Here is a 22,689-nt window from a genome sequence, read left to right as displayed (position 1 = left end):
ATCTTCTGGACTTCAAAGCTTCATCTCCAAAGGGGAGATTTCATCTCTCACAATTATCTGTAAATCAGATAAAGAGATAGGCATTCTTACGTTGTGTTCAAGACCTACTGGTTATGGGAGTGATCCACCCAGTTCCAAGGGAGGAACAGCGGCAGGGCTTCTATTCAAATCTGTTTATAGTTCCCAAAAAAGAGGGAACTTTCAGACCAATCTTGGATCTCAAGATCCTAAACAAATTTCTCAGAGTCCCATCCTTCAAGATGGAGACTATGCGAACCATCCTCCCTATGATCCAGGAGGGTCAGTATATGACTACCGTGGACTTAAAGGATGCTTATCTCCACATCCAATTCACAGAGCTCATCATCAGTTCCTCAGGTTTGCCTTCTTAGACAGGCATTACCAGTTTGTGGCTCTTCCCTTCGGGCTAGCCACGGCACCAAGAATCTTTACGAAGGTTCTAGGGTCCCTACTGGCGGTTCTAAGCTCACGGGGCATAGCGGTGGCTCCTTACCTAGACGACATTCTGATACAGGCGTCGACTTTTCAAATCACCAAGTCCCATACGGACATTGTTCTGGCCTTTCTGAGGTCTCACAGGTGGAAGATGAACGAAGAAAAGAGTTCTCTCTCCCCTCTCACAAGAGTTTCCTTCCTAGGAACACTGATAGATTCAGTAGAAATGAAAAATTTTCTGACAGAGGTCAGGTTATCAAAGCTTCTAACTTCCGGCCGTGCTCTTCATTCCACTTCTCGGCCGTCAGTGGCTCAGTGTATGGAAGTAATCGGCCTAATGGTAGCGGCAATGGACATAGTTCCGTTTGCCCGTCTACATCTCAGACCACTGCAACTTTGCATGCTCAATCAGTGGAATGGGGACTACACAGATTTGTCCCCTCTGCTAAATCTGGATCAAGAGACCAGGGATTCTCTTCTCTGGTGGTTATCTCGGGTCCATCTGTCCAGGGGAATGAGTTTCCACAGGCCAGAGTGGACTATAGTGATGACAGATGCCAGCCTTCTGGTCTGGGGCGCAGTCTGGAACTCCCTGAAGGCTCAGGGTTCCTGGACTCAGGAGGAAGCCCTCCTTCCGATAAACATTCTGGAACTGAGAGCGATATTCAATGCTCTTCAGGCTTGGCCTCAACTAGCTGCGGTCAGGTTCATCAGATTTCAGTCGGACAATATCACGACTGTAGCCTATATCAACCATCAGGGGAGAACAAGAAGCCCCCTGGCAATGTTGGAGGTTTCAAAGATAATTCTATGGGCAGAGGTTCACTCTTGCCATCTCTCGGCTATCCATATCCCAGGAGTAGAGAACTGGGAGGCAGATTTTCTAAGTCGGCTTCATCCGGGGGAGTGGGAGCTCCATCCGGAGGTATTTACCCAGCTGATCCAACTATGGGGCAAACCAGAACTGGATCTGATGGCGTCTCGTCAGAACGCCAAGCTTCCTTGTTACGGATCCAGGTCAAGGGATCCCCAGGCAGCGCTGATAGATGCTCTAGCAGTGCCCTGGTCCTTCAGCCTGGCTTATGTGTTCCCACCTTTTCCTCTCCTCCCTCGTCTGATTGCCAAGATCAAGCAGGAGAGAGCTTTGGTGATTTTTATAGCACCTGCGTGGCCACGCAGGACTTGGTATGCAGATCTGGTGGACATGTCATCCTTTCCACCAAGGACTCTGCCGCTGAGGCAGGACCTTCTACTCCAAGGTCCATTCAAACATCCAAATCTAATTTCTCTGCGGCTGACTGCTTGTAGATTGAACGCTTGATTTGATCAAAACGTGGTTTCTCCGAGTCGGTCATTGATACCTTGATTCAGGCTCGAAAGCCTGTCGCCAGGAAAATCTATCATAAGATATGGTGTAAATATCTTCATGGTGTGAGTCCAAGGGTTACTCATGGAGTAAGGTCAGGATTCCTAGGATATTATCCTTTCTCCAAGAAGGATTGGAGAAGGGATTGTCAGCTAGTTCCTTAAAGGGACAGAGCTCTGCTCTGTCTATTCTTCTGCACAAGCGTCTGGCAGATGTTCCAGACGTTCAGGCGTTTTGTCAGGCTTTAGTTAGAATCAAGCCTGTGTTTAAACCTGTTGCTCCGCCATGGAGTTTAAATTTAGTTATTAAAGTTCTTCAAGGGGTTCCATTTGAACCTCTGCATTCCATAGATATCAAGCTTTTATCTTGGAAAGTTCTGTTTTTGATAGCTATCTCTTCGGCTCGAAGAGTTTCAGAGTAATCTGCTTTACAGTGTGATTCCCCTTATCTGATCTTCCATACAGATAAGGTAGTTTTGTGTACCAATCCTGGGTTTCTTCCTAAGGTGGTATCTAATAAGAATATCAATCAGGAGATTGTTGTTCCGTCACTGTGTCCTAATCCTTCTTCAAAGAAGGAACATCTAATACACAATCTTGATGTGGTTCGTGCTTTAAAGTTTTATTTACAAGCTACTAAGAATTTTCGTCAAACATCTGCATTGTTTGTTGTCTACTCTGGACAGAGGAGAGGCCAAAAGGCTTCGGCATCTTCTCTTTCTTTTTGGCTGAGAAGCATAATCCATTTAGCTTATGAGACTTCTGGCCAGCAGCCTCCTGAAAGAATTACAGCTCATTCCACTGGAGCGGTAGCTTCCACATGGGCTTTTAAAAATGAGGCCTCTGTTGAACAGATTTGTTAAGCGGCGACTTGGTCTTCGCTTCATACTTTTTCTAAATTCTACAAATTTGATACTTTTGCTTCCTCGGAGGCTATTTTTGGGAGAAAGGTCTTGCAGGCAGTGGTGCCTTCAGTTTAAGTTCCTGCCTTATCCCTCCCTTCATCCGTGTCCTAAAGCTTTGGTATTGGTATCCCACAAGTAATGGATGAACCCGTGGACTGGATACACCTTACAAGAGAAAACAAAATTTATGCTTACCTGATAAATTTCTTTCTCTTGTGGTGTATCCAGTCCACGGCCCGCCCTGTCACTTTAAGGCAGGTGTTTTTTATTTTTAAACTACTGTCACCACTGCACCCTATAGTTTCTCCTTTGTTCTTGCTTGTCTTCGGTCGAATGACTGGGGGTGGCAGTTAGGGGAGGAGCTATATTGATAGCTCTGCTGTGGGTGTCCTCTTGCAGCTTCCTGTTGGGAAGGAGAATATCCCACAAGTAATGGATGAACCCGTGGACTGGATACACCACAAGAGAAAGAAATTTATCAGGTAAGCATAAATTTTGTTTTTTATTTAGTAGACAACCCAAGGTAATATTTTATAACGCCAATTTCACTGCCAAATTCGATCATTTAATTTTTTTTTTACTTTTTCACAAACTTTTTGTTTCTAACTGAAATAATTTACATACAGCTTGTGCAGTCATAACACAAATGAATGCAAAAGCTTCTTTGGGATCCCCTTTGCACAGAAATAGCAGACATACATGGCTTTGTCATTGGGTTTTTTTTGTAATTAGAATGCCACTAATTGCAGCTGCGCACCACACTTCTATTATTCCGGCAGTAGAGGGGTTAATTACTTAGCTGGCAAGGGTTATAGTATACTAGTGTAAGGATTAACCTCCCACATGACACCTCCCTGGTCTCCCCCAAACAGCTCCTCCCCCCCCCCCCCCCCTCACCCAGATTCCTCACCACAGTCTGTCAATATTATGTTTTCGGGCCTTTTTTTTTTTTTTTTTCTTAATAAGTTAATTTTATTTATTTTCAGTGTAGGATCCCCCTTACCATCCCACTTCCCGGATCCCTCCCAAACAGACTCCTATGCTTATATACTGTGAACTCTTGCACATGCTCAGTTATATGCACACTGAGGCACAATCTCCTACTGAGCATGTGCAAGAGTTCACAGTATATAAGTATAGGAGTCTGTGATTGGCTGATGGCTATCACATGATAGTAGGAGCTGGTGCCTCAGTGTGCATATAACTATCATGTGACAGCCATCAGCCAATCACAGACTCTGTGAACTCTGGCACATGCTCAGTAGGAGCTGGTGCATCATTGTGCGTATAAACAGAATATGCTAAATCTGAGTCAAGGCCCTATAGATCTTTAGTACATGGTTGGTGAAGGGTTAACTGTTTTTACTACAATGCTATATCCTGTAATAGGCAGATGATTGAGAGGCTTTAAATAAAGTTGTTTCTTCTATAGATCTTATGTAGCTTTAAAAGATGAAATCACCACGCTCATCTGCTTCTTGTCATCAGTCTGTGGGTGAAAGGATCAGTTAGGTGCAGTTCTCCATCATTTCCTTATGTTGTTTCAGCTCGGAAAACTCCCCAGAACAAAAGTACCATGAGAAAAGCCTGGGCCGATAGGCTTAGAAGAACCACACATCAGACAGAAGCTGACATGTTCTCTGTAAAACATGTGATTGTATCTGAAGACGGTGAGTCCCACCACACAAGGAGATGACATTAAATGGCTAACACTGTGTAAAAATGCTAACACCTTCATTGTAAGCCCCCCCCCCCGCCATACACAGGTAAGCCTTGTGCATCTGACAAGCATGTGAGTTCATGTGGTGGTGATTGCCATTCTGAGCATGTGTATCAGGTGCATGTGCACACTGCTTACCTGCATATGCAAGGGGGCTGATGGAAAAGGGATTCTAATTCAATTAAAATGTGCCACTGTGAACTTCGTGTGTGACTTATGTCCCTTTAATTGTTCAGTTTAGGGGAATTGAGTCATTTCTACAGTGATGCAGGCTAGCCTTGTATGCCGTGCCTTTCTGTGTAAATTTATTACAGAGTTAGCTAGGAGCATCATAGAACAAGTGTGTGCCTGGCTTTGCTAAGTGTTAGAGATAATGTAATAGTCAGGGCTTAGCAAGTCCTACTAGCCATTCTGATGCTAACTTTCTGGAATCTTCTGTATAAAGTTATATATAAAATCATTGCCTGGCGTCTACAACCGCTGTATGGCTGACTCACCAGTGCTCTAAGTGGCTTCTTTTCTAAGGTTTAAATACATAAAGTCTGGTTAAACTATTGTCAGGATGCAGCAATCGGCTGACAGGAAGCTTAGTTCTACTAAAGTGTCACTATGTCAGGGGTGGCAGAGGGTCTCTAGGAACAGCTGGCACCAGGAGATATTCTTCATGATGACGCATTGCTGTCAATAGCACAATAACTTGAATTATGCTTATTTGATCATTTTCTTTTCTTCAGACGGGGAAAGTCCACAGCTGCATTCATTACTTTTGGGAAATACAGAACCTGGCCACCCGGAGGAGGCAAAGACACCCCAGCCAAAGGCTTAAATACATTCCCACTTCCCTCATCCCCCAGTCATTCTGCCGAGGGAACAAGGAACAGTAGGAGAAATATCAGGGTGAAAAAGGTGCCAGAAGAAAAAAAACAAAAATTGTGGCCGCCCCACATAAAAAAAATGCAGGTGGGGAGCTGTGGACTCTCACCGTCTGAAGAACATAAAATTATCAGGTAAGCATAATTTAAGTTTTTCTTCATAAACTTTTGGGAAAACAATACCCAAGCTATAGAGGACACTGAATGCAAAAGGGGCGGGTACAAAAGGCGGCCCATTCTGAGGGCACCATAGCCTAAAAACACCAAGACTCCCGACAAAAAAATTGCATTATCAGAAGCAGAAGGACAAAAAAGGAAAAGGCACGAGTAAGTGCCCATTAGTAAGAACCAGCAAGGACCTTCATAGAGACTGCTCAAGAAGGTCCTCTGAGGAGACAAAATCCTGCAGGCTCTTAGCCCGCAAATAAACTCACCCCCGACCAGAAGAAGAGGAAACATCCAGTGTCTCCCTGAAAGGAAGAAAATGGACTCAGATAAGGAAGTCCGCAAGGACCCCCAGAAACACACAGGAATTAGAGCAATAAGAAAAAACCCCAAGAGAACTCCAAGAGAGTAAACAAGGATAAGACAGGGCAAAACCATAGAAAAACCCCACCGAACTAGCAGAGCAAAGGGAGAAAAATCCCAGACCCCATCTGAATGGAGTCCAAGGGACCAAAGAAAAGCCCTGAAACTAAAGGGAAAAAGGAAGATCCCCTCCCCTACGCAGAGTGCTAACTCGCACCCCGGATAGTGCAACCGAAAGACGAACCGTCCCCAGGAGCTGCAAAAAAACAGCATCAGAAGAACTAAATATGCTCTGTAGAGGCCCCAGACTTTTTGCAGCAAAGAGTTTAAGCAAACAGAAGTCGCCAACCCTAGCTAATCAAGGTATTAAGCTGCACGGGACTGTCGATAGAAAAGACAATCTTGCAAATCAACACTTTCCCAAGAAATGCAGGGAAGGTAGGATAGAACCCAGAACCCGCAGAGAAAAAACTACCTGCCGAGGAAGGATCCACCGCGAAACCTCCCACCTAAGAAAGACTCACAAGATATAACTATGAAACGCGGTCAAAGATCAACAGATCAGACAAATCCCTAACCCTCACTTCGGGCAACGGACCCAGCACAAATCAACTGGCAATGTCCAAAAAGACAAAGGAATGAAAATTCCCTAAACACCAAGACCTTCAGAAAGGAAAGGGGAGGGATCCAGCCCCCCAAAAAGAGCTTGGGGTCCAGAACCCAGACGCAGCTCCCTAACCCAAAGACTAAGGACACTCCCAGAGGAGACCATCTACAATAATGGCACATCACAAGAAACTAGCCCTACACCTGGCATCCTTCACGCAAGGTAGAAAGGACAACCCCACTAAACAGAGGAAGTAAAGGACCTTCAAGCACCAGGCAGATACTGTGGAATGCCAAGTCCACCCCAAGGAAGGGTAAACCAAAACAAAACAGCTCATCCCACACAGATATGGAGTGTAAAGCTGAATAAGGACCCAAAAGGTCAAAAACCGAATGAAGGAACCATCCGGCCACCACTGCCGGCCCAGCAGAATATCCAAGTCTCTGAGAAGAGAGATACAAATCCTCCCATAGGAACATAAGATGTCCCTGCACTGGGGAACTGGGCAGTCCGAACCAGTCCTAAAGGATCTGGATACAGAACCAAACTGTCCAGTTAAAGACAAGGAACAAAAATTAATATCTCTCAATCGGAATGCACCTTGCACAACAGGCGATGCAATCCCAGTCATATCCAAGGTACCTTGGACACTGAATTCTCACGTAAGTAGCCCAGATAAAGAGTGCGATAAAGACACCAACAGCGGGATACAAACTCCCCACGAAAAGGTGCTAGGCAATGAAGGACGCCCCAGCTACCCTGGTAGGCCTCCAAGGCTCTAGGGACAGCACCCACTAAGTGCAAAGACTAAGGCAAAAACGTACAAGAGAACAAAGCTCAAACCTAAAAATCTGGATCAAGCAGATATCCCAAATCTCCAAGATCCAACCAGGATCAACTTCCCATAAGCCCCTACAGCTCGAGGAACATACGTTGAATAAGCATCCTAACCCCTGGCAGAGGAAAAACCCAAACGCCTAAGCAGGAGCGTACACAGGGGAAAAAGGAGACAACATAATCTGCAAAGCTCCAAAAATATGGGAGCAGATGAGATCCCAGAAGAAGTAAAAAGGCCCAAACTTCCTGAAACTGATGACCAAATAGCAAGCCTCAAGGAAAGGGGACAAAAAGCCCCAAACCACCTCGACCCAAAGGAAGAGATACCGTCATCAAGGAAAACAGAGTCCTTAAGGGAATCCGCAAAATAGGAGACGAGTAAACACCACCGGCACCACAGATTTAAATGAAAATCCCCGAACCCCCAACCCACTAAGGGAAGGAGAAAAAAACTCTAGCACCTGAAGAACACAGGAGCCTACAGAGTACACCGTAGCAGGATCCGAACCTCGGAACCCCCGCTAAACAGGGATAGGACAAGCAGTTCAGGTAACAGAAGAGGCCGCTTCCAGCTTACACACCATACTCCGGTGGCAGACTCCTGGGGATGACGTCACTGACGCTTCCGCATTCAGCTTGCGCACACTCTGGCTTGCGGTGATCGGGTGCAATGCCCGTGAAGCAACGGATTACTTGCCAATAATGTCCAAAGAAGAAAAAAAGTTCTGGCAGCACATAGTAGTTATAAAATAATTCACTTTTATTGAGCAATGTTTCAAGCACACAAGCACACAAGTACATCATGGACTGAACGTCTGATGCGTTTCACGCCCCCTAGTGGCGCTTCATCAGAGACAACAGGTGTTCTAACCACTGCCTTCTTATAGACAGGCTGTGGACAGGTACATATTTTAACACTTCATTGTCACAATCATACACAGTAAACATTAAAAGGAAACTTAGTAATAAAATATGCTACAGTTCACAATGTCAAAATCTCTCATGTTACCCTTATCAATGAAAGAAAATTGTATATATATATATATGTTTTCATAGAATATTCACTCTAAATACTTGTTACATGAACTTAGGTAACCTGCCATAAAGAGGTAATTTAATCATATCATTATGGACAATTGAATCATATTCTAATTGAAGAACCTACAAAAATATATAAAAATATGTAAATATGCTTATATTTCAAACCCTCAAATATATATATTTATCCAAACAATTGTTAACTGATTTAGATACACACGCACATATATATATATACATGTACATGTGTATATATACATTCACAGCTAAGGATATTTCTGACTACTAGATTTTATTTATTTTATGTAATTTTATTAATTTATTGTGTTTGATTTTAACTTGATGGCTAACTTATTATCAACTATGCAAAAAGCAAACACTGATAGCTATTAATAGCTATACAAAATAACTAATATCCCATTCCAAATTGAGGCCATTCTAGTTCTAGTTTTCAACTGATAGATCCAGTATAACTATAACTCTTTTTTGTCCAAAATCTTATACTTATTACCCCCTCTTAAAGGGACCTTTGCTACATCAATAATTTTCACTCTGAATTTACCTTCATGAGTGAAATGTGTAAGATTGAAGTGCCTGGCTACTGTGCGTGTGTATCTAAATCATATTTTATTACTAAGTTTCCTTTTAATGTTTACTGTGTATGATTGTGACATTGAAGGGTTAAAATATGTACCTGTCCACAGCCTGTCTATAAGAAGGCAGTGGTTAGAACACCTGTTGTCTCTGATGAAGCGCCACTAGGGGGCGTGAAACGCGTCAGACGTTCAGTCCATGATGTACTTGTGTGCTTGAAACATTGCTCAATAAAAGTGAATTATTTTATCACTACTATGTGCTGCCAGAGCTTTTTTTCTTTTTTTTTTACTTTTTTTCTTCATAGGACAAGCAGGACTGAGCACAATCCCCTCTGATGCCCCCAGAAGAATAAACGAGGACCAGCCTGGCGTCTAGGAAAACTATAACTTGTAACAGGAACAAGAAAATGAAACTCAAAAACCAGAGTGAGCCACTAGGCACCCCAACCGGACCAGCCAAGTATAACGGGCACCACATGTCTAATATAGGCCCCTAGGGACAGAAACTAGTACCCAACCAAGACCAGCCTGATACGTAGGGCACCCAAGTACTGTCCAAGGCCACTGAAAGTCGCAACCCGTAAGGGATAGACAATTTAAACAGACAAACGGCAGACATAACATGTCCTAACTTTTCATATAACTTCTGCAGAAGCGCCAATGCGACCACAAAATCGCTAGTATCAAATTCCAGAAAAGAAAATATTTCCAAAGGAAAAACTTATAACAACATGAGCTTTCAAAATTAAATAAAATTACATCCTAACCGGATCAAAATAAAAGAGGGCAACACCCACAGGTTAACGTCCAGAAGAACGGACACACTGACGGCACCAGTCGGTCAGAGATCCAATTCCTCCAAAGCTCAGAACTGGAAGAAGATGCTTAAAAGAAATATACAGGTGGCCCTCGGTTTACAGCGGTTCTATTTGCACCGTTTCAGAATAACAACCTTTTTTTTTTCAGTTATGTGACTGCTATTGAAAAGCACTGAGAAGCAGTGCATTGATTAAAATAGCCAGTAGGTGGAGCTGTCCGCTTATGTTGCAGCAAAGATATGCAAGCCATGCACACAAGCAGGCTGAAATTAATCAGTGTTGCTAGCTAGACTTGAGCTATCGAGCAGCTTTCAAAGGAACAAGATCTTCCTGTCTATAAATCAGTCCAGATTGGAATGCATAGAAAGAACTGTTTGCAAAGAAATGCAAGTAAAGTCTGTGTTGTGTGATTTTTTTATTAGGTTTATAATGCTGTTTTAGCAAATGTTGTTGTTCATTTAACTTAGTTTAATTATATATCCTGTGTTGTGTTATTTAATTAGGTTTATAATGCTGTTTAGCATTTAAAGTCTTCATTTCAAAGCTTTACAAATAATGTATTAGGTGTTACAATTTTGAGAGGGACCTGGAACCGAACTCCCTCACTTCCCATTGACTTACATTATAAACTGGGTTTCAATTTACAATGGTTTCGTAAACTGAGGGCTACCTGTATACGACAAGAAGATTGATTCATCCCCCGTTGTCTAACCCTGCTTGTTGTCTGGAACGGAAGACCGAGGATCCTCTAGCACTGCCAAAACATCCCTCAACAGAACACGAAGGCGCGCCAGTCTATAACGAAAAGCAAGACTTACCTCCGCCGGGACAACTAATGACCCTGGCCCGAGGATTGAACCCCTGAAGCTTCAGAGGAAATCGCTTCCCCAGAGGGCTGATCTGAACTAGACGATCCCACGCCTGACGAGCCCTGGTTACCAGAACACGGACAGTATGGAAAATGTAAATACGCCAACGCTGTCTATATGGCCATGTGGAACCGTGCCGTAACCTCTGGAGGAAACAAGCCACCTTCCGGAGAAGGATAAACAGCGTTTGGGACACCTTGTTGTGTAGCTAAGGAAGGTTCTGGGGTGCGCGCCTCGCGGGAAACGTAATCCCCAGGGGAGGATGGCTCAGCGGACTCTAAGATCCCCGATTCCAGAGAGCAGAGACCTAAAAAGCGGCATTCGGGACATAACTGATAGGCATGAATCACCCGTGCCCTTTCATATTCTTCGCAAGAAGTAGAATCTGAATCAGAGACATCCGTTTCCAAAAAATCAGAATCCTCCATAACTTGGAAATTATAAATATGGAAAAAAAATAAATGGCACCTTTTACACCCCCAATGGCTGGGGCACTCACCACCTCCTATGACCCAGACGCTAGCGAAACAGAATCTCTCCGTCACCATACTGTCAAGAATACGGAAATGGAGGACAGGAGCGTGACCACGTCTGGTCACAAGGTGCACCGTGCAGTCCAAGGAAAAAGAGCGCCAGTCCGTAAAGACTGTGTATCCTTCAATAAAGGTCTATGTTCTGAAAAAGCTACAAGCCCAAGTAGCACTACACATTAGCAGACCGAATCACATAACAAACATGATTAAAGTCCCCCCCCCCCTGTTCAATAACCCCCCTCAGGAGATATTAACCCTTGATTCCATAAGATAAAAGGAGTCCCACTGGGACCCTGGTTTCTTCCTCATACATTACATTTCCATATTAAAAATAAAATGAAACAATCTTACCGGAATCTACGCCGTGGAATGGAAACACGGCTCTTCAAGTGTGACAGATAGTAGAGTTGCTTCTGACATGGACTTGAGTGAATAAAGGCAGGCAGCGAAACTCGTCAACGCTGATTGCTTATGGAGCTGTTAATATGAGTCGGGATGGTTTTTCAGAAAAACTCTCCCTGCATCTCTGGACTCTAACTTTCATCCATGCTCTCACTGAGAGGCTGACAGGACTACTTAAAAGTCCAGTCCCAATCCGAAGAGTACTACCCTCCATAAGAGACTACCGAAACTTCTGACACTTCTCTGCCAACCTCCTGTGACGAGAGGCAAAGAATGACTGGTGGATGAGGGAAGTGGGGGAGGTATTTAAGCCTTTGGCTGGGGTGTCTTTGCCTCCTCCTGGTGGCCAGGTTCTGTATTTCCCAAAAGTAATGAATGCAGCTGTGGACTCTCCCCGTTTGAACATTGCTAAAATCATCATTTAATACTTTATTTCATAAAAGGGTGCTCTTCACCCTTTGTCCTCATTACTGGTTAGGAGCTCCCAGTGATGAGTTTGGAGATTCTTAGTTGCTTCTTTTTACAGCACCACATAGCTTGTCCTGGTAAAGCAGGAAGCAGCCAGTATCTGGCGAGGGACATTAGCTTGTAGGCTGCATCACTGAGCAGATGATTTCCATGGGGAATCTCTTATCAGAGGATATCAATGGGAAGATGTTGACAATATTATGTAAACTCAGGAGCCAGACACATCTCTCAGGAGTTAGTGGAGACCTTTATAGATACAATTAATATAACATGCTGTGTCCACTACTTCTATGCAAGGGTTAAACATCTGTTCTATATAGTGTAAAAAAAAACAGGATTTTGGTTATGTTCTTTGACCAAAACATGATAAGCCAAGGTCATAATGATACATTGTTCCTAACACTATACCAGCCTTGTCATATGAACAGACACTTCTTTCTATATACAGTTGCAAGAAAAAGTATGTGAACCCTTTGGAATGATATGGATTTCTGCACAAATTGGTCATAAAATGTGATCTGATCATCATCTAAGTCACAACAATAGACAATCACAGTCTGCTTAAACTAATAACACACAAAGAATAAAATGTGATCTGATCATCATCTAAGTCACAACAATAGACAATCACAATCTGCTTAAACTAATAACACACAAAGAATGAAATGTTGCCATGTTTTTATTGAACACACCATGTAAACATTCACAGTGCAGGTGGAAAAAGTATGTGAACCCCTAGACTAATGACATCTCCAAGAGCTAATTGGAGTGAGATGTCAGCCAACTGGAGTCCAATCAATGAGATGAGATTGGAGGTGTTGGCTACAGCTGCCCTGCCCTATAAAAACACACACCAGTTCTGGGTTTGCTTTTCACAAGAAGCATTGCCTGATGTGAATGATGCCTCGCACAAAAGAGCTCTCAGAAGACCTACGATTAAGAATTGTTGACTTGCATAAAGCTGGAAAGGGTTATATAAAAGTATCTCCAAAAGCCTTGCTGTTCATCAGTCCACGGTAAGACAAATTGTCTATAGATGGAGAAAGTTCAGCACTGCTGCTACTCTCCCTAGAAGTGGCCGTCCTGTAAAGATGACTGCAAGAGCACAGCACAGACTGCTCAATGAGGTGAAGAAGAATCCTAGAGTGTCAGCTAAAGACTTACAAAAGTCACTGGCAAATGCTAACATCCCTGTTAGAAAATCTACAATACGTAAAACACTAAACAAGAGTGGATTTCATGGGAGGATACCACAGAGGAAGCCACTGCTGTCCAAACAAAACATTGCTGCACGTTTACAGTTTGCACAAGAGCACCTGGATGTTCCACAGCAGTACTGGCAAAATATTCTGTGGACAGATGAAACCAAAGTTGAGTTGTTTGGAAGAAACACACAACACTATGTGTGGCGAAAAAGAGGCACAGCACACCAACATCAAAACCTCATCCCACCTGTGAAGTATGGTTGTGGGGGCATCATGGTTTGGGGCTGCTTTGCTGCGTCAGGGCCTGGACGGATTGCTATCATCGAAGGAAAAATTAATTCCCAAGTTTATCAAGACATTTTGCAGGAGAACTTAAGGCCATCTGTCTACCAGCTGAAGCTCAACAGAAGATGGGTGTTGCAACAGGACAATGACTCAAAGCATAGAAGTAAATCAACAACAGAATGGCTTAAACAGAAGAAAATACGCCTTCTGAAGTGGCCCAGTCAGAGTCCTGACCTCAACCCGATTGAGATGCTGTGGCATGACCTCAAAAAAGCGATTCACACCAGACATCCCAAGAATATTGCTGAACTGGAACAGTTCTGTAAAGAGGAATGGTCAAGAATTACTCCTGACCGTTGTGCATGTCTGATCTGGAACTACAGGAAACGTTTGGTTGAAGTTATTGCTGCCAAAGGATGTTCAACCAGTTAATAAATCCAAGGGTTCACATACTTTTTCCACCTGCACTGTGAATGTTTACATGGTGTGTTCAATAAAAACATGGCAACATTTCATACTTTGTGTGTTATTAGTTTAAGCAGACTGTGATTGTCTATTGTTGTGACTTAGATGATGATCAGATCACATTTTATGACCAATTTGTGCAGAAATCCATATCATTCCAAAGGGTTCACATACTTTTTCTTGCAACTGTATGCCTGAAGTGGTTTCTATGACTTTTACTGCCCGAATATGGTAAGGGAGACACCTCCAAATTTCATACTGTTGATTTACAAAGCCAAAAGGGAGCAGCATATCAGATTAACTAAATTACAAGCAGTAAAACATTTCTGTCCAGCACAAAAAGGTTAAACATTACTTCAGTATATTTTGTTTTCATCCTTAGACCAAACTATGGTAAGTATGCACACTATGGCCTAGATTTGGAGTTCGGCGGTAAAAGGGCTGTTAACGCTCCGCGGGCTTTTTTCTGGCCGCACCATAAAATTAACTCTGGTATCGAGAGTTAAAACAAATGCTGCGTTAGGCTCCAAAAAAGGAGCGTAGAGCATTTTTACCGCAAATGCAACTCTCGATACCAGAGTTGCTTACGGACGCGGCCGGCCTCAAAAACGTGCTCGTGCACGATTCTCCCATAGGAAACAATGGGACTGTTTGAGCTGAAAAAAAACCTAACACCTGCAAAAAAGCAGCGTTCAGCTCCTAACGCAGCCCCATTGTTTGCTATGGGGAAACACTTCCTATGTCTGCACCTAACACCCTAACATGAACCCCGAGACTAAACACCCCTAACTTACACTTATTAACCCCTAATCTGCCGCCCCCGCTATCGCTGACCCCTGCATTACACTTTTAACCCCTAATCTGCCGCTCCGTAAAACGCCGCCACCTACGTTATCCCTATGTATCCCTAATCTGCTGCCCTAACATCGCCGACCCCTATGTTATATTTATTAACCCCTAATCTGCCCCCCACAACGTCGCCGACACCTACCTACACTTATTAACCCCTAATCTGCCGAGCGGACCTGAGCGCTACTATAATAAAGTTATTAACCCCTAATCCGCCTCACTAACCCTATCATAAATAGTATTAACCCCAATCTGCCCTCCCTAACATCGCCGACACCTACCTTCAATTATTAACCCCTAAACTTCCGATCGGAGCTCACCGCTATTCTAATAAATGGATTAACCCCTAAAGCTAAGTCTAACCCTAACACTAACACCCCCCTAACTTAAATATAATTTTTATCTAACGAAATTAATTAACTCTTATTAAATAACTTATTCCTATTTAAAGCTAAATACTTACCTGTAAAATAAATCCTAATATAGCTACAATATAAATTATAATTATATTATAGCTATTTTAGGATTAATATTTATTTTACAGGCAACTTTGTAATTATTTTAACCAGGTACAATAGCTATTAAATAGTTAAGAACTATTTAATAGTTACCTAGTTAAAATAATTACAAAATTACCTGTAAAATAAATCCTAACCTAAGATATAATTAAACCTAACACTACCCTATCAATAAAATAATTAAATAAACTACCTACAATTACCTACAATTAACCTAACACTACACTATCAATAAATTAATTAAATACAATTGCTACAAATAAATACAATTAAATAAACTAGCTAAAGTACAAAAAATAAAAAAGAACTAAGTTACAGAAAATAAAAAAATATTTACAAACATAAGAAAAATATTACAACAATTTTAAACTAATTACACCTACTCTAAGCCCCCTAATAAAATAACAAAGCCCCCCAAAATAAAAAATTCCCTACCCTATTCTAAATTAAAAAAGTTACAAGCTCTTTTACCTTACCAGCCCTGAACAGGGCCCTTTGCGGGGCATGCCCCAAGAATTTCAGCTCTTTTGCCTGTAAAAAAAAACATACAATACCCCCCCCCCAACATTACAACCCACCACCCACATACCCCTAATCTAACCCAAACCCCCCTTAAATAAACCTAACACTAAGCCCCTGAAGATCTTCCTACCTTGTCTTCACCATCCAGGTATCACCGATCCGTCCTGGCTCCAAGATCTTCATCCAACCCAAGCGGGGGTTGGCGATCCATAATCCGGTGCTCCAAAGTCTTCCTCCTATCCGGCAAGAAGAGGACATCCGGACCGGCAAACATCTTCTCCAAGCGGCATCTTCGATCTTCTTCCATCCGGTGCGGAGCGGGTCCATCTTGAAGCAGGCGACGCGGATCCATCCTCTTCTTCCGATGTCTCCCGACTAATGACGGTTCCTTTAAGGGACGTCATCCAAGATGGCGTCCCTCGAATTCCGATTGGCTGATAGGATTCTATCAGCCAATCGGAATTAAGGTAGGAATATTCTGATTGGCTGATTCCATCAGCCAATCAGAATCAAGTTCAATCCGATTGGCTGATCCAATCAGCCAATCAGATTGAGCTCGCATTCTATTGGCTGATCGGAACAGCCAATAGAATGCGAGCTCAATCTGATTGGCTGATTGGATCAGCCAATCGGATTGAACTTGATTCTGATTGGCTGATTCCATCAGCCAATCAGAATATTCCTACCTTAATTCCGATTGGCTGATAGAATCCTATCAGCCAATCGGAATTCGAGGGACGCCATCTTGGATGACGTCCCTTAAAGGAACCGTCATTAGTCGGGAGACATCGGAAGAAGAGGATGGATCCGCGTCGCCTGCTTCAAGATGGACCCGCTCCGCACCGGATGGAAGAAGATCGAAGATGCCGCTTGGAGAAGATGTTTGCCGGTCCGGATGTCCTCTTCTTGCCGGATAGGAGGAAGACTTTGGAGCACCGGATTATGGATCGCCAACCCCCGCTTGGGTTGGATGAAGATCTTGGAGCCAGGACGGATCGGTGATACCTGGATGGTGAAGACAAGGTAGGAAGATCTTCAGGGGCTTAGTGTTAGGTTTATTTAAGGGGGGTTTGGGTTAGATTAGGGGTATGTGGGTGGTGGGTTGTAATGTTGGGGGGGGGGGTATTGTATGTTTTTTTTTACAGGCAAAAGAGCTGAAATTCTTGGGGCATGCCCCGCAAAGGGCCCTGTTCAGGGCTGGTAAGGTAAAAGAGCTTGTAACTTTTTTAATTTAGAATAGGGTAGGGAATTTTTTATTTTGGGGGGCTTTGTTATTTTATTAGGGGGCTTAGAGTAGGTGTAATTAGTTTAAAATTGTTGTAATATTTTTCTTATGTTTGTAAATATTTTTTTATTTTCTGTAACTTAGTTCTTTTTTATTTTTTGTACTTTAGCTAGTTTATTTAATTGTATTTATTTGTAGCAATTGTATTTAATTAATTTATTGATAGTGTAGTGTTAGGTTAATTGTAGGTAATTGTAGGTAGTTTATTTAATTATTTTATTGATAGGGTAGTGTTAGGTTTAATTATAACTTAGGTTAGGATTTATTTTACAGGTAAATTTGTTATTATTTTAACTAGGTAACTATTAAATAGTTCTTAACTATTTAATAGCTATTGTACCTGGTTAAAATAATTACAAAGTTGCCTGTAAAATAAATATTAATCCTAAAATAGCTATAATATAATTATAATTTATATTGTAGCTATATTAGGATTTATTTTACAGGTAAGTATTTAGCTTTAAATAGGAATAAGTTATTTAATAAGAGTTAATTTATTTCGTTAGATAAAAATTATATTTAACTTAGGGGGGTGTTAGTGTTAGGGTTAGACTTAGCTTTAGGGGTTAATACATTTATTAGAATAGCGGTGAGCTCCGGTCGGCAGATTAGGGGTTAATAATTGAAGGTAGGTGTCGGCGATGTTAGGGAGGGCAGATTAGGGGTTAATACTATTTATGATAGGGTTAGTGAGGCGGATTAGGGGTTAATACATTTATTATAGTAGCGCTCAGGTCCGCTCGGCAGATTAGGGGTTAATAAGTGTAGGCAGGTGTCGGCGACGTTGAGGGGGGCAGATTAGGGGTTAATAAATATAATATAGGGGTCGGCGATGTTAGGGGCAGCAGATTAGGGGTACATAGGGATAACGTAGGTGGCGGCGATTTGCGGTCGGAAGATTAGGGGTTAATTATTTTAAGTAGCTTGCGGCGACGTTGTGGGGGGCAAGTTAGGGGTTAAGAAATATAATATAGGGGTCGGCGGGGTTAGGGGCAGCAGATTAGGGGTACATAAGTATAACGTAGGTGGCGGTCGGCAGATTAGGGGTTAAAAATTTTAATCGAGTGGCGGCGATGTGGGGGGAGCTCGGTTTAGGGGTACATAGGTAGTTTATGGGTGTTAGTGTACTTTAGGGTACAGTAGTTAAGAGCTTTATGAACCGGCGTTAGCCAGAAAGCTCTTAACTCCTGCTATTTTCAGGCGGCTGGAATTTTGTCGTTAGAGCTCTAACGCTCACTTCAGAAACTACTCTAAATACCGGCGTTAGAAAGATCCCATTGAAAAGATAGGCTACGCAAATGGCGTAGGGGGATCTGCGGTATGGAAAAGTCACGGCTGAAAAGTGAGCGTTAGACCCTTTAATCACTGACTCCAAATACCAGCGGGCGGCCAAAACCAGCGTTAGGAGCCTCTAACGCTGGTTTTGACGGCTACCGCCGAACTCCAAATCTAGGCCTATGTGTGTTAAGGTATTAGAAATATATACTATATAACCATAAGTATGTGGATACCTGACCATCACACCTATGGGAGCTAACTGGTCATCCCATAACAAAACCATTGGCATTAATACTGAGTTGCCCCCTCCCCCCCCCTTTGGTGCTGTAACAGCCGCAGCTCTTCTGGGAAGGCTTTCCAGTAAATATTAGAGTGTGTCTGTGGGAATTTGTGCACATTAAGACAAAAGAACATTTGTGAGGTCAGACACAGATATTGGACAAGAAGATGTGGCTCACAGCCATCATTCAAATTCATCCTAAAGGTGTTCAGTGAGGTTCAGGTCAAGACGCTGTGCAGGAGTTTCTCCACACCAAACTTATCAAACCTTCATTGACCTCACTTTGTGCACAAGGGCACAACCATACTGAAACAGGAAAGGCCCTTCCTCAAACTGTTGTCACAGAATTGGAAGCTCAGAATTATCTAAAATGCCTTTTGTATCCCAAACCCTGAAAACAGCCCCAGAGCATTATCCCTCCTCCACCAAACTTTACAGTAGGTTCTATGCATTCTGCTTGGTAGCGTTCTCCTAGGTTCCAACACACCCAGATTCTTCCATCAGACTGCCAGGTAGTAAAGTGTGATTAATCACTCCATAGAACATATTTCCACTGCGCCAGAATCCAGTGGGGGTGTGCTTAACACCACTGCAGCCAACAGCTGGCATTGCGCATGTTGATGTGAGGCTTGAGTACAACTGCTTAGCAAAGGGAGCGCATTTTATGAAGCTTCTGCCGCACAGCTCTTGTACTGATGTTTCTTCCAGAGGCAGTTTGTAACGTTTCCACTAGTAGGGCAGAAATTTCACAAACTGGCTTGTGGCAAAGGTGGCATCTTAACACAGTGCCATGTTAAAAAGTCATTGAGCTCTTCAGTACGACCCATTGCACTGCCAATATTTCATGGCTATGTTATGGATTTTATGCACTTGTTAGGAATGGATGTGGTTGAAACCTAATCTCAATAATTAAAAGGGGCGTCTATATACTTTTGGTCATATTGTATAATGTTTATAAAGGGTACAGGCTGGGTATGTACTTGATGTTTTTTACCACCATCTGATTGTGCTAACAGATACCAGGCACAGTAATGACATTACATTCATTCTCACACAATACCATGCTGACCTTTTGTTTCTCTGCAGATACAGATACAGATGCCAAAGAGGGGCCAGACTCCACCAGCCCCATAGAGTCCGAGCACATGGCTAATATTTCTTTAGAAACTACATGGAAAGCAGATCATGAAAATGAGCTAAACACTTCTATCACACAAGAGTCGCTGACACAGAATAAGAAAAGAGAGTCACGTGAGAGCCGTCTGCAGTCTGAACATATTGGTGGTGGCATCATATGCCCTGACTGTGGGAAAACCTTCCAATCCCAACACCTATTCACTAAGCATCAAAGAACACACTCAGGAAAGAGACTGTTCACTTGCTCAGCCTGTGGGAAACGTTTTGGTCACCACTCATCTCTCTTTCGCCACAGAAAATCTCACTGCCACCCCAAAACACAAAATCTTCTTACGAGTCCGTTTGGGTTTTCGCTTACAGAAATGCAGCTCTATAAATGCGGCATCTGTAATGAAATCTTCCCTGGAACCAAAGAGCTTAGGAAACACTTGACAAGCCACACCGGGGAGCAGCGATATATATGCAAGGACTGCGGTCGCCTCTTCAGCTGTAACTATTTTTTAGTTCGGCACCAGAGAACACACACGGGTGAGCAGCCGTATCAGTGTAAAGTGTGCCAGAGAGCGTTCTCTCAGAAGACCAGCCTGGTAATCCATCTTCGGATACACACGGGCGACCGCCCATACCCTTGCCAGCTTTGTGACCGCAAGTTCTGCTCTCGTTCTTCCATGGTCCGGCACCATCGCAGTCACAAGGAGCAAAGAAGCAGGACAGGTGGGTGCGCGCCACTAGTGATATGTCAGCTTTGCACATAAATAAACTGTATTATAAGCTCCTGTTTTTTCTATAGCATAAACAAAGATCTTCTCTGTCTATTAAAGGGACACAAACAACCTTAAACAGCTTAATATTTTTGGTACAACAGTTACTGGGACAGTCAAATGTAAAAGATACTCATTAGTGTTGGCAAATGCTTTGTATTACTGACCCTAGGAACTAATTGTTTATTTCCCACAAAAGAATTTTACACACAGTTAAAGTTCCACCCTGGAGCCACAGGCGTTGCAACTCCCGATCAAAACACTGCAAATTGGCCAATGTTCAGTGGAACAACCAGGCAGTCGCTGAGCTTTGTGAAGTGTAAAGCACAGCTGGGATCAATAATGCAAAAATGATTATCTAATAAATCAGGGTAGGGTGTTTGGCATTGGATAAAAGGTATTTACATGTGAAGTGAAACAGGAAGTGCATGTTTGTGTACACTATGGGCTAGATTTATCAAGCCCCTGCGGACGAGCAATTTATCAAGCAGCGGTCACCAGACCGCTGCTTCCATAACATCTTCGCCACATCTATTCTGGCGAAATTCAATCTCCTCGGTCGAGTCCGACCGAGGAGATTGACAGCTCCTGCCCGCGCGTGATTGGCTGTGCGCGGGCAGGGGGCGGGATTGCACGCGAGCGCAAAATTGCGCTCGTGTGCAATGTTAATTACCTGCGGGTAATTGCGCCCCGCCACAGGCGAGCTGAGGCGTACAGGGGCGCGTATACGCGCCCCTGTACGCCTCAGGGTTGATAAATCTAGCCCTATGTATTTATTGCTGGCTGAACACTTACACAGAAAAGGTTGGTTTATTCAGCACTGGAGTATCTGATCTGCAATACATGTTTAAATATTCTCTTTTACATGGAACAGAGGCAGTTTTTACATGTCCTGCCTGCTCCCTCATACACCCTGCATCCTCCTGCTCTGTCTGCTCCCTCATACACCCTGCATCCTCCTGCTCTGTCTGCTCCCTCATACACCCTGCATCCTCCTGCTCTGTCTGCTCCCTCATACACCCTGCATCCTCCTGCTCTGTCTGCTCCCTCATACACCCTGCATCCTCCTGCTCTGTCTGCTCCCTCATACACCCTGCATCCTCCTGCTCTGTCTGCTCCCTCATACACCCTGCATCCTCCTGCTCTGTCTGCTCCCTCATACACCCTGCATCCTCCTGCTCTGTCTGCTCCCTCATACACCCTGCATCCTCCTGCTCTGTCTGCTCCCTCATACACCCTGTATCCTCCTGCTCTGTCTGCTCCCTCATACACCCTGTATCCTCCTGCTCTGTCTGCTTCTTCATACACCCTGCATCCTCCTGCTCTGTCTGCTCCCTCATACACCCTGTATCCTCCTGCTCTGTCTGCTCCCTCATACACCCTGTATCCTCCTGCTCTGTCTGCTCCCTCATACACCCTGCATCCTCCTGCTCTGTCTGCTCCCTCATACACCCTGCATCCTCCTGCTCTGTCTGCTCCCTCATACACCCTGTATCCTCCTGCTCTGTCTGCTTCTTCATACACCCTGCATCCTCCTGCTCTGTCTGCTCCCTCATACACCCTGCATTCTCCTGCTCTGTCTGCTCCCTCATACACCCTGTATCCTCCTGCTCTGTCTGCTTCTTCATACACCCTGCATCCTCCTGCTCTGTCTGCTCCCTCATACACCCTGTATCCTCCTGCTCTGTCTGCTTCTTCATACACCCTGCATCCTCCTGCTCTGTCTGCTCCCTCATACACCCTGCATCCTCCTGCTCCCTCATACACCCTACATCCTCCTGCTCTTTCTGCTCCCTCATACACCCTGCATTCTCCTGCTCTGTCTGCTCCCTCATACACCCTGTATCCTCCTGCTCTGTCTGCTTCTTCATACACCCTGCATCCTCCTGCTCTGTCTGCTCCCTCATACACCCTGCATTCTCCTGCTCTGTCTGCTCCCTCATACACCCTGTATCCTCCTGCTCTGTCTGCTTCTTCATACACCCTGCATCCTCCTGCTCTGTCTGCTCCCTCATACACCCTGTATCCTCCTGCTCTGTCTGCTCCCTCATACACCCTGCATCCTCCTGCTCTGTCTGCTCCCTCATACA

At 43.7% G+C, this 22,689-nt stretch overlaps 2 protein-coding genes across 2 annotated transcripts in view; both read left to right on the top strand.

Moving 5' to 3' along the window:
• Positions 1–9,300, top strand: part of LOC128652752 (zinc finger protein 25) — a 278,742-nt gene extending 269,442 nt beyond the window's left edge. The window contains exons 6-7 of the mRNA XM_053705683.1: positions 4,274–4,396; positions 9,230–9,300. Coding sequence (XP_053561658.1) covers positions 4,274–4,396; positions 9,230–9,300 — 194 coding nt within the window. The remainder of the gene's footprint in view (positions 1–4,273; positions 4,397–9,229) is intronic.
• A 1,877-nt stretch (positions 9,301–11,177) lies between these two features.
• LOC128652751 (zinc finger protein 436-like) lies at positions 11,178–21,434 on the top strand. Its single transcript, XM_053705682.1, has 2 exons — positions 11,178–11,307; positions 19,788–21,434. Exons 1-2 carry the CDS (start codon positions 11,178–11,180, stop codon positions 20,591–20,593), a joined length of 936 nt encoding a protein of 311 aa, XP_053561657.1. The 3' UTR covers positions 20,594–21,434.
• The last annotated feature ends 1,255 nt before the right edge of the window (positions 21,435–22,689 follow it).

Source organism: Bombina bombina, chromosome 3 (genome assembly GCF_027579735.1).
Source record: "Bombina bombina isolate aBomBom1 chromosome 3, aBomBom1.pri, whole genome shotgun sequence".
Taxonomy (NCBI): domain Eukaryota; kingdom Metazoa; phylum Chordata; class Amphibia; order Anura; family Bombinatoridae; genus Bombina; species Bombina bombina.
Note: the sequence above shows the minus strand (reverse complement) of the source record. Positions and strands in the feature narration are given on the sequence as shown.

Bases quoted from the DNA above. Each gene is read 5' to 3' on its own strand.
- LOC128652751 (XM_053705682.1), top strand. From the start codon at position 11,178: ATGGAGGACAGGAGCGTGACCACGTCTGGTCACAAGGTGCACCGTGCA. The intron at 11,308-19,787 runs GTAGCACTACAC...GTTTCTCTGCAG, and splicing joins TGAAAAAGCTACAAGCCCAA to ATACAGATACAGATGCCAAA.